The 12830-nt window shown below is 43.4% G+C and overlaps 1 protein-coding gene across 21 annotated transcripts in view; it reads right to left on the bottom strand.

Annotated features, from left to right (window-relative positions):
* Nucleotides 1–12830, bottom strand: part of KYAT3 (kynurenine aminotransferase 3) — a 114606-nt gene that overhangs the window by 35103 nt on the left and 66673 nt on the right. For 17 of the 21 annotated variants that reach the window (XM_033916124.1, XM_033916122.1, XM_033916120.1 and 14 more), the window contains 3 exons: nucleotides 5635–5693; nucleotides 4018–4162; nucleotides 3351–3500 (listed from right to left, as the gene is read on the bottom strand). In XM_033916124.1, the coding sequence (XP_033772015.1) occupies nucleotides 3351–3500; nucleotides 4018–4162; nucleotides 5635–5693 (354 nt within the window). The remainder of the gene's footprint in view (nucleotides 1–3350; nucleotides 3501–4017; nucleotides 4163–5634; nucleotides 5694–12830) is intronic. The other 4 variants (XM_033916128.1, XM_033916131.1, XM_033916132.1 and 1 more) reach the window with 1 other exon arrangement.

The raw sequence follows: 12830 nt of genomic DNA, 5'->3' as shown, positions 1-12830 counted from the left end.
TCTGGGGAGGTTGTCTCTTCACAGGCTGTCTCGCAGCAGGCGTTTGTCTGGGCATGTAACGCCGCTGGTAAATCAGGGGTGGCCTGGAAGGTCGAGACTGTTGAGGTTTGGGTTTGGGCCGCAGGATGGATTGAAAGGATTTTTCATGATCCGACAGCTTCTTGGTAACAGTTTCGATAGACTCATCGAACAGGTCAGCTCCAGCACATGGTACGTTGGCGAGTCTGTCCTGTAGGTTGGGATCCATATCGATTGTACGGAGCCATGCCAGGCGACGCATAGCTACCGCGCTTGCGGCGGCGCGTGCCGAGAGTTCGAATGCATCGAAGGAGGATTGCATCAGCTGGAGGCGTAATTGGGAGAGGGAGGCTACCACTTCCTCGAACTCGAATCGAGCTTGGTTGTCTATGAACGGAGTGAACTTGCGGAGCACCGGCAAGAAGAACTCCAGATAGGAAGAGAAAAAGAAATTGTAGTTTAGCACCCGTGACGCCATCATGGAGTTTTGGTAGAATTTTCTACCAAATTTGTCCATCGTTCTCCCCTCTCGGCCCGGCGGTACAGAGGCGTAGACCTGGGAGGGATGAGAGCGTTTAAGGGAGGACTCGACCAGTAGGGATTGGTGGGAGAGTTGAGGGCCCTCGAACCCTTTATGGTGCACGATGCGGTATCGAGCATCGAGTTTGCTGGGGATCGCCGGTATGGAATACGGTGTTTCGAAGCACTGCATGAAGGTCTGGTCCAGTAATTTATGCAAGGGGAGCCGAAGCGACTCCGTTGGAGGGTTAGGTAAATGCATGGTGTCCAGATACTCTTTGGAGTATCGGGAGCCCGTGTCAAGGGTCACATCCAGATCATCCGCCATTTGTCGGAGGAATGATGAGAAGGACAATTGTTCCGCCAGCGTCGGTCTGTGGGACGGGCTGGAGGAGGAGGAGGCCTCCAGGTCCGTGGACATCGGGGAGTGACAAGGAGAATCGGGCACCGGTGTCTCCTCGTACTCCGGGCCCCCCGGAGGGGACACCTCTGATGAGGAGTATCCCCTACGTTGCAGTTTTTTCTGCGGTGACACCTCCGAATGGCGTGAGGAGTGCCAGGATGAGTGTCTCGATCGGTGCCCGTCTCGGTGGCGGGACAGGGATCGGGATCGTCTGTGCATCGCATGGTCTCCCGAGGCCCCCAAGTGGATAGGGCTGGAAGCGGTGGATCGCAACTGGGTTTGCGATGCGGGTTCTTGCGATGCTACCCAAGTCTGGTAAGGAGTGCGGAAGAACTCTTCCTGACTATGCCCAGGGCTTCGAGTATCGATCGGAGGTCTGGTCCCATGTTGGCGCGGAGGCGTAATGGGTTCTAATGGCGGCATATCGGTAAGCGAGGCTTGCCGCGTGGGCATCGCCGCCCTCCCCCGTTCGTCCTCGTCGGTTGTCGAGGTCGAACGGTGTGGGGGAGGGGGAGGGGCGGACCGCCCCTTTGGACCGGTACCGGGAGGTCACCCTGTATGGCAGCGATGAGCCCGGGTCCGATGGTCTGCATGAGCTCAACGAATTGAGCTTCCAGCACGGACCGTAGCGAAGCCGATAAGGAGGGATCCGCACCGAAAGGGGGTCCTCCTGCACGGACATCGCGCTCCTTCGAGGCCGAGTGCTTCTGCTTAGTAGCTTTCGGCACTTTGATGACCATTGGTGGCACTGTGGAAGGAAGAGGTACCTGAACCGAGGAGACCGGGGCAGGCACCGACGTCGAGCTCGTGGATGGTGTCGGGGTGAGCGATGCCGGTTTCACCACACTCGATGCAGGAGGGGTCGATGCCGGTTTCGCCCGAACCGGGGAGGTATCAGATGAAGTGGAGGCTGAGGGATCCTTAGCTGCGTCCATCTTGAACATCGATTCCCACAATAGGCAACGCCGCTTGAATGAGCGTGCCGTAAGGGTAGAGCAAGGCCTGCACGATTTCGGGATGTGGTCAGGGCCCAAACACTGCAAACAGCGCCAGTGAGGGTCCGTGAGTGAAATCGCGCGTTGGCACTTGCTGCACTTTTTAAACCCGGTGATTGGCCGGGACATAGACCGGAAAATCTCCGCCGCGAGGTCGAAGCCAGTGGGCCTGAGCCACGTGGCCGGCCCGTTCGACCCGCCGGAGGAAATAATCTTCTTTTTTTTTTTTTTTTTTTTTTACTGAAAAAGAAAAGAACTGTTAACTGTAATTAAAAGAAAGCGAAAACGCGGACAAGGAAGGCAAATTTAACTGAATTCAGCTAGCGCATGATGAAGTTGAACTTCTCAGCTCCGCGGAAAAGAAAGAACTGAGGAGACACGCCCGGATCTCCGGGTAGGAAGGCACCGGCGCATGCGCGGTGCGGGCATCTAGAAACTTTAAGTTTCTACAAGCAACACGTGCTTGTGAGACGTCCGTACCGGGGCTCTGTCTGATGACATCACCCACTAGTGAGAATACCTGCCTGCTTGTCCTGGGATAATATACTGTATATATGAGTACCAAGCATACATGAGACTGGGCAAAATATAGTATCATGCAGATAGAGGTGAATAAGGTTTATCAATGAGTCTCGATAAATATTACAATAGTGAAATAATGGAGACCATATGAGTGTATGGTTAGATAAAGCATTGTTTTTCTCTGCCAAAACTCGTTCGAATTTGCCAATCATACATAAATTGTTCCACCACGTATGAAAATCGACTTTAGAGAGATCTTTCCAACAGTGTAGGTCATTTTGGATAGCTAAGGTTTGGAACACTATTTGTTCAATTTTGGATATCACAGAAAGATTAACTTTTCCTATTATTATTTTAATGTCTCAAGGTTACACACTCCCTTGCCTAATCATATGATCAAATTGTTCACTATTCTTATATCATTAGCTATCCAAAATGTCCTCCACTGTTGAAAAGAAGCTTTATGTTTGTCCTGATCAGCCAACCAGTGATTGTTTGGATCTTCCAAAGTGTCAGGAGTGTGTAGGAAATTAACTGCTGAAATGTGATCTAAAGAGTCGAATCCAGAATAACACCTAAAGTTAGAATCAGGAAATTGTAAAGTGATATCTTGAATAGACAGCATTAGATAATGAGGCCCCCCCAACCAAAGACACCCTCTGATCCCTTGTGGCCCAGTGGATTCAACATTCTCTCCCTAGACTTGATGCAAAGCTAAAATGGACCCTTACATTCCAAAGGCCCACCACTTTCATGAGGTTAGTGTAGGCCCTTCTCAGCCCCGACTCTTTCTAAAGCATCTGGGAATGATGGGGACAAGAGTTAGTGTGATCTCGCACAAAATAATATTGCTTGTTTTCTTTGTAAATAGTTAAGAAAGAAAATATACCTACTTCATCACCTTCTTCAATTAAACCCTGTGTTGCATTGAACAGGGATCCATATGCTCCAACCGTCACAAGGATTTGTTTGTAAGGATCAATTTTCTGATTACACACCTTCCCATAGACTTTAGACAAAGCTTCCACTAATGAAGGATGTCCCTGTCCAAATAAAACCAGAACTGAACAGTATTGCAATGACTATGAAGAGAGCACATGTAGGAAGGCTTGACACCTTGCCTGCTGCACTTAAGGAAAGCAACCATCACTATTGCTCACTGTCATGGAATAAACTCTAATGTTGTTCCTACAATAGAACACTTAAACCATAAAACAAAAGGTCAGTCAACAAACTAGAGTGATACGTTTTCAGTGAACTAACATAATTAACTTAAGATCTTAACCCAGTGGCTCTCAAAACTGGCCTGGGGGCTTCCTAGCTAGTCAGGTTTCCAGAATATCAACAATGAAAATTCATGACAGATTTGCATGCACTGCTTCCACTGCATGCAAATCTCTCCTCTCAATATTCATTGTGAATATCTTTAAAACCTGATTGGCTGGGATGTGTTTGGGAACCCTATCTTAACTCCTTACCATTTTCCTCCACCCATAAAGAGACAAGAACAGCCATACTGAAATTGGGCCTTAAACACTATAAATGGCTCAAAATACTTACAAAACAGCGTGTGTACTGATTCATCTTATCCACTGCCATGGCCTTTACCAGCTCTTCTTTTACATAACTGGGCGGGGGTATATCTGGAAATCCTTGCCCAAGGTTGACAACAGTGGGATCTGCAGACAAATCAGTAAATTCAACCCTAGAAACCAGAAAACATTACTTTAAGCCAACTCTGTTCCTCCCAATAATTAATCAAAATATTACTGCTTAAAGCAGTGAAGCTCTCCGCTAAGTCAGTCAACTTCTTCCACATTTACTCTAGTTCTTAAGCCATGTTTAGAGTAACAAACATTAGATAACAAAATACTGCCACTCTGGAGGTAATTTTATAAGGTATTTCTGCACAGGAGTCATCTTTTACAAAATTGCCTGGGATATAGGCACCTGAACCTGTGCATACACTCTATGATGGATGGATTATGCCACCAAGTCGGCCACCAACTCATGACAACACACACAGTGAGAAATCACATACACTATATTCATACAACATTGTCTGGTTTGTTAGATGTGTTTCTGGAGGTAGAGTTTTTATTTATGCACACATAGGGCCTGATTTAGTGCATAAAAATTTGTGCTTGGGCCAGAGTCTTAGGTCCCTCCCTCCCAGTGCATCCTAGGGTGCACCAGGAAGGGGAAGGCCCATCATTTTGAAGAGGCGGGCCTGCCGGTGGAAGGGAGTGAGCATCCCTCCTGCCGGTCTTCTAAAAAAGGCATGAGGGGAGGGCTTGTGTGGTGGGAGGATGGCCCACTAGACCATCAGGATTGAAGTTATTGGGGCAAGAACTTGTTGTCAGGGGGGTCCCCAACCCTGCAGCAAGAGGGAGTGGGCATTCCTCCTGACGATCTTCCGAATGGGGTGGGGTGGGGTGGGGGGCATGCAGGTTGCGGCAATGGCGGGGGGGGGAGGGCATTAGACCACAAGGCTTTTTTGGGCTATATTTATGAGGAATTGGGGATTGTGGCTAATCTGAGAGCTTCTTTATTTTCTTGCTAGTGCCTGAGCCAATGAGCGCTCAGGCACCAACAGGAAAGTAAGGCTACAACAGCTCAGACCCTGACGGTAAATACTGGCCCCAATTCATCATAAATGGAGGGGCATTCCTTTTTGAGAATTGCCCGGAGAGATCATTTTAATATTAATGACCTCGTTATACTACAGTTTTAATATTAATGACCTCACTGCACTATATTTGCATAGAACAATTGGAGGCAGCTAGAAAGCACGGAAGAGAATATGGTGAGCCATTTTAATAATCAGGTGGTAAAATACATGCATTTAACAATGGTTTAGTACCATCAATAAATGCACAGTGATTTTACAAAATCTACTTGGGAGTCTGTTTATATGGGATTGTGCCTTCTTTGAGATGAAGTTAACAACTTAATGCTTAGAGCACTGGAATGAAAATCAGAAAAGCCAAGGTTCAAATCCTGCTACTGCCTCCTTGTGATCTTGGGAAGCCACTTAACCTTCCATGGTCTCGGGTACACACTTATATTGTAAGCACTTCAGGCATAGGATGACATCCAGTGCTCCTGAATGTAACTCACTTTGAACTATAACTGAAAAAGAATCAAGTTGAATCCAAACCCCCTATTGGCACTTACCACACATTAGAATCAAGGCCTTCAATTCGTTTAGTGTTTTTCAATTTCGAGGACATCATCTGCAGGTTAAATGTAGATACTTAAGATTAATTTTATAGTACAGCACATCAGCATTAAACGGCAGATATCAAATTAAAACTGGCTAGTTGCAACAACAAAATGAAGTGTAGCAACCAAAGTTCGACTGCATTCATTAAGAATGCCCCAAAAAATCTCTCTTCTACTTCCATGCATGCTCTAAAAGACGTTGTTTTTTGATCGTTCTACATTCTCATCCTTTGTACACTCTAGCACTTAAGTGAAAACGATAGAAGTGAAAAAACCTGACAGCAGAGGCTGGTTTCCAGCTACTCAACAAATAGATAAGGTCAAGATCCAAAACACATTTGCTTAGTGCTGCTATACTAAAATGTTCTCCAGCATGTCTAAGCCTCTTCAGCAGTAAGCAGTCACAAAGACAGCATCACTGATGGTACTGCAACAAGTACTGACTACACAGAAATGACCTACAATTATGATAGTAAAGACAAGAAGTTCCATGTTGTGCCATTCCATGTATATTACCAGTTCTGCTTGAGTTATAGGCTACCAGCTGTCACTTTTTTCTAAACTACAAGAAATAGTAATGAATACGTATAGCCAAAAAGGCAGATGATAGCAAAATCTGCAAGAGTAGACACCCCTGATGGATGAATGATGGACCTAGTGAAGCTTGAGGAATGGTCCAGAATTTGGTAGCTAAGATTTAATGCTAAGAAATGCAAAATTCTGCATTTGGGTTGCAAAATCCGAGGGAACGGTACAGTTTAGGACAGTGTATCTCAAACTTTTTTAGCTCTGGCACACTAAACAGAGCAAATGGTTTTTGCGGCACATTTTAATTGAAATTAAAAAATTGTAAAACCAACAAATAATTAGATTTAAGAGTTATTTATTGAAAGTTCTTTAAACTATATATGGGCAATTGTAACTAAAGTAGATAGAATAGCATTGCTAATCAATGCGATGGATGTGCTTGGTTTTGAATGGAAATTAACTCAAAATGCGACTCGACAGTCGACAAGCATTTAATTATCCACCATCTGTAGTCATTCTTTTTTTTTTTAAATTAATTTCTGTCAGAGCTGAAAATCCAAGTATGCAAAGATAAGAAAATCCAAATGGTAACAAAGCCTTGATTGCTATGTTGCTCAAGTTAGGATAACTACTGCATAAAAAATAAAAATACATGCAGTTTGTTTTCAATGACCAATCACGTCAAAAAATTATGCTTGTTTGAGCGGTTGTATCCTTACACACATAGACACTCATAACAATGACAAACTCTTGTATAAGTGACGCACATGTCATCTATGCTAGTGTATACTTAAGAAAGGTAATTTTAAAAAATAAAGTAAAATTCTGGAATCTCTTCAGGGCACACCACTGTACTATGGCACACAGTTTGAGAAACACTGGTTTAGGGGGTGAAGTATGAAAGAGGAGCGGGACTTGGGTATGACTATGTGATGATCTTAAGGTAGCCTTCGGGTAGTCAACCCCTTCTCGTGAGAATTCTTGTAGCCTCATTGGCATTGCTTCGTCTCTCATTCCCCTGGGCTGCCCTCCAATTTCCCAGTTGTTTCTCTACAAACAAGATCTTTTCTGCTCGTGCTTATTTTTCAATTAAATTTGGGTTTTGATTACCATTTGTTAGGCTTTTTTGATACTGCAGAGGAGCCCAATCTTCAGGCTTCTCTGGATGTGGAAGAGTGCACCCCCTAAGGTCAAGGGGCAGACTGCTCTGCAGTGCACCCAGTTGGACAGCCTGCACTAATAGTTTGGGGGCTGAGTGGCTGAGGGACTTGCCTCTTGGGAGCAAGGCTTACCCCAGGTTCTGTCCACAGTGGGCTTGAGCACAGGCTGTGTGTCTCTGTGGTGGGTTTTATAGTATTGGGCCCAACTGCTTTCCTCCCCTCCCCCCCTTCCCCTGTCTACGTGTGCAAGGTCCCAGTGAGAGTTGAGGTCTCCAGCCACTTCTTTGGGGCCTGAGAGGTAGTCCAAAGAGACGAGCAGTTCAGATTCCAGGCTTGTTGAGGCAGAAGTTCTCCCTGTAAGCTCTCTGCAGCTTCAGCGCAAGAAGCTCCCAGCACACAGCATCATACAGCAAGTATCATAAGAACATAAAAATGCCATACTGGGACAAACCAAAGGTCCATCAAGCCCAGTATCCTGTTTCCAATAATGGCCAACCCAGGTCCAAAGTACCTAGCTAGATCCCAAATAGTACAACAGATTTTATGTCGACTGCCTGAAAAAAATAATTTGGGGAGGGGTTAAAAGTTGTTTTTTTTTGGGGGGGTTAAGGTTAGAGCCAGGGTCCCCCAACTCAAAAATCCCCAAATCGCTATTTTTGTAACTCCCCCTGGCCGTTTTGGGTGCTAAAATCTCCGTCTTGGCAGCCATCTTGAAAAAGTCTCTATCTGCCTCAGAACACCTCCATTTTGCTCAAAAACAGGTGTGATGGACTCCTCAGGCCAAGATAAATTGGATTCATGTCAGATTTGCCTCAGCCAGAAGACCCTAGATCCTGGGGAGTGGTCACTGTATCAAGAACTCTTCACCTGCATTGTGAGTTGGGGTGCACAACATTCAATCTGATGGCATTGGCAGCCAAGAAGAAGGTAGATCTGTTCTTTAGTCAGGAATAAAATGTCTGTTGTACTAAAAAGATTAGGTTCTTACCTCGGTAATCTCCTTTCTTGTAGATGTCTAGTGGTCCTGAACTCTAGGGTCTTGTAACTGGACAAGCAAGTTGCTTGCAGAAAACTGTCAATCAAGTTTTCCAACTCTACCTCCCTCACCGGGGGCTGCTCCTGCCCTCTCAGTTTGTACAAAAGCAATCAAGTAGCACTGTAATAAAATCAAACAGAAGATTCTACCTCCTCAAGGTAGAACAAGGAAAACTAAAAAGGGAAAACCTATGGTACTCAATCTTTTTATTCATTCAAGACCTGACATGTACATGTATCGACCGAATGGACTGACTCAGGTGTCTTATGCTCAATCCGAAGCATTTTGTTTGCAATTCTCCTCTTAGTTTAGTAGAAACAAGGCATCACTCTCACACACAGCGGATTGGCTTTTAAAGGTCATTCTTTTGAATCACTATTCATTCATTTAAATGGACTGTTCACTATAAGAGGAGAATTGCAAACAAAGTGCTTCGGATTGAGTATAAGACCCCTGAGACAGGCCATTCGGCTGAAACACGTACATGTTGGGTCTTGAATGAATAAAAAGACTGAGCACCATAGGTTGTCTCTTGTTTTCCTTGCACTGTAATAAAAGCCATAACAGGAAGGAAGAAAATGGGGTAACTCCCCAATACTACAATTTTGCTCTGCTCTGTAACAAACATTTTTAACATCCACACTTGTGCAAGTAGCACCAATTATATATAGTTTGTTGCTACTCACATGACCTGCTGACAAGCAGAGACTTAAACCAGACTGTATGGTCAAATCCGGATTGATCCTAATGTAGAAGGCAGGCAAAGCCCATACACAGGGCAGGGCTTCAGGACCACTAGACACATTACAAGAAAGAAGATTACCAAGGTAGGAACCTAATCTTTCTTTCTAATGCAATGTATCTAGTGTCCTGAATGATAGGGATGTACCAAAGCAGTTTAGGGTAGACCCACTGCACCTGCCTTTAAAACTGAGGCCCCAAAAGCAGCGTCCTTCCCAGCTGCTATGTCCACTCTATAAAATCTGGTAAAGGTATGAAGGGTAGGCCATGCAGCTGCTCCACAAATCTCTTCAGGCAAGACAGCCCTAGTCCCCACCCATGAGGCAACAACTCCTCTAGTGAAGTGTGCTTTCAATGTGATCAATGGTTGTTTACCACAGCCCATATATACAGAGGAAATGGACATTTTAATCCATCTGGAAATCAAGGCTTTAGATGCCAGCCTCCCTTTCTTCACTCAATATAATAGTACACCGGCTAAATATCACATCCCCATATTAATAAAAGGATGGTTATAAGAGAATATTTTGATACTCAATCCTCAGAGGGAAAATGTACCCGTTGGCTCAGGTGTATAAAATACCCTGAATCCACTCTTCACGGGATCTCATAGGATCAAAATATATCATATTATGCAAAATATTTATTAAATTTTTCTGTAATAAATATGAACTTGTACTTATCTTATAAAGTTCTAGTGATTGAAGGTATTTTTTCAAGAGCATATTCCCTCTGGGGGGGATGGGTCCCTTGTAACGGAAAAATCAAGTTGGTGTCCTCCTGGACCATTAAATCATCACATTGAAACTTTTAAAGAATTGGTTCTAAAAGACATCATTGAAATTGAAAACTCTAGGTCCATGGTGGTGTTCAATATGTCCCGTGAACAATGGGGAGCCCTTCAAACTCTGCGTGATGATGCGCGGTTGGTCATCACCCGTGCTGATAAGGGGGGTGCTATTGTAATACAATCAAGGGAAGCGTATCTCCAGGAAGCTTATTCTCAACTTAATCAATTGGACATTTATCAACGTCTTTCTGGTGACCCTACAGCTGAATTAAAAAAGGAAATCATGGACATTGTTGATAAAGCAAAAAAGGACAATATTTTGACTATGAAGGAAGCTAATTATTTGGTAGAGAAATACCCTCGATTACCCAGAATCAAGTTTCTTCCAAAAATACATAAGAACGTTACCACTCCTCCTGGCCGACCAATTGTAACCATGCAAAATTCTTTATTAGAACCGTTGTCTAAGTTCGTGGACATATTCCTTCAACAAGTGGCTAAAGAAACCGCTTCATTTATAAAAGATTCTACGCATATGATACAAATTTTAAATGAAGTACGAGTTATTGATGAACAAGACTGGTTGGTAACCATGGACATAAAATCTTTATATACCATGATTCCGGTTGATAAACTCCTTACTATATTGGAAGGTATATTTACTTCACATATTTGGCTCCCTAGGTTGACACCAGGGTTCCTTTTACATATCACTACTTTGGTACTGAAAAGGAATTTTTTCTTTTTTGAACAGGAGTATTTTTTGCAAGTTCATGGAATTGCAATGGGAGCATCCCTTGCTCCCTCGGCTGCCACTATATATGTGGCAGACATTGAGGAAAAACATATCTATACTCATCCCTTGTTCTGTCATGTGAAGTTATGGAAACGATACTTGGATGACGTTATTTTCATATGGTCTGGGCCTAAGTCAGATTTGCTGGTTTTTATACAATGGATAAATTCCATTGATCCGTGTATTCAGTTTACGGCTGAGATTAAACAAGAAGAAATTGATTTTTTGGATATTCATGTAAGGAAATTTCAAAACATGTTTCAAACTTCTTTATTCCGAAAGGCTACGGATAGGGCTAGTTTTCTCAATTACCAGAGTTTCCATCCTCTTTCCCTACGTTCTAATTTACCTACCAGTCAGTTTTTACGTATCCGTAGATTATGCTCATCCCTTGAGGATTATAAGGTTCAGGCAAAACAACTATGGGCACGGTTCTCCCAAAGGGGGTACCCTATGTCTATTATTAAAAAAGCATATATTAGGGCGAAATATGCCAATCGTGACTTACTCCTGTCGACTAGGAAACAGGTTGTGAAACACGATTTGGTTTATGTACAGAAATATACCACGTTATCTATGAAAATAAAGCGAATTTTGTTACAACATTGGCATGTCATTCAATTGTTGAAAGACATGCCTGAGGCCCCCCTGTTTGCTTTTCAAAGACATCGCAATATCGAAGAGATAATTCATTCTCCATGTAATCCACGCCCACAGGGATACCATAGGGTGTGTGGGAATTGTCAGTGGTGTCCTCTGACTATGGCAGGGGAAACTTGGATTCACCCTACGTTAGGCATAGTGGTACCTTCAAGGGAGTTCACTAACTGTAACACCACTAATGTTATTTACGTTATTCAATGTCCTTGTGACAAGATTTACGTAGGTAGAACGCAACGTTCTATTAAGATACGCATGAATGAACATAAGTCCAGGGTACATACATTAACAGATACTGCACCAATTGTCAATCATTGGATCCAGGAGAATCATACCTGGGTTGATATAAAATGGCGAATCATTGATTGTGTAAAAATCGGGAAGGAGGGTGGGAATTATAAAAAAGCGCTCAACATAAAAGAGCAAAAATGGATGTATTATTTGGATGCTTTATCCCCCAGCGTGTTAAATGAAGAAATCGACTGGATGTCCATTATATAAATCATATAAATTATTCAAATTCATTAATGGTTTTGGGTCTCTGTTTTTTTCATCCCCGGGGGGGGGCGTGTCCTAGCCTGGGTTTTAAAAAAAGCGGAAAAGACGACAGACGCTCTCAAAAATGAAAGATTTCACATCGAGAGGAGCGAATCTCACAAGAAAGTAAGCTAGAATTGTGGGCTATTAAAACTATGGGGTGAAACTTGATTAGTCACATGAATTTTAGGATTATTAGTTTATTATAGTTGGATTGGGTAAAAGTTTGGTACTCACGTTATGTTTAATGTTTTGCAGATAATTAATTAGGGAGCCTCGACCCTGAGGAAAGTACATGAAACATGGTCATGTTGGTGGAGGCGCTCCTATTTTAAATAAGTTCAAACAAAAAGAAAGAACTTTATAAGATAAGTACAAGTTCATATTTATTACAGAAAAATTTAATAAATATTTTGCATAATATGATATATTTTGATCCTATGAGATCCCGTGAAGAGTGGGTTCAGGGTATTTTATACACCTGAGCCAACGGGTACATTTTCCCTCTGAGGATTGAGTATCAAAATATTCTCTTATAACCATCCTTTTATTAATATGGGGATGTGATATTTAGCCGGTGTACTATTATATTGAGTGGATGAAGTTGGTCCGGCTACTTGCATAGCCACTTGGATGATTTCTATATCTAGCCTCCCTTTCTTGGCATGACATGCGAGAACAAAAAGGTAACTTCAAGGTGCCAAAGAAGCATTCGCTTGACATCCAGCAAATGCAACACTTTATCCTTTTTCTTAGACCCCCGTAGAACGAAATAAGGGGAAATGGACTTTCTGATTGACCTGGAAGGCCGAGACTACCTTTGGTAAGAAAAGACAGGACCTTGCATAAAGACAGCCCTGCTTCCATAAATCTAAGGCACGGCTCCCTGCAGGAAAGAGC

Source organism: Geotrypetes seraphini, chromosome 12 (assembly GCF_902459505.1).
Source record: "Geotrypetes seraphini chromosome 12, aGeoSer1.1, whole genome shotgun sequence".
NCBI lineage: Eukaryota > Metazoa > Chordata > Amphibia > Gymnophiona > Dermophiidae > Geotrypetes > Geotrypetes seraphini.
The sequence above is the reverse complement of the archived record's forward strand: the minus strand, read 5'-3'. Positions and strand labels throughout refer to the sequence as shown.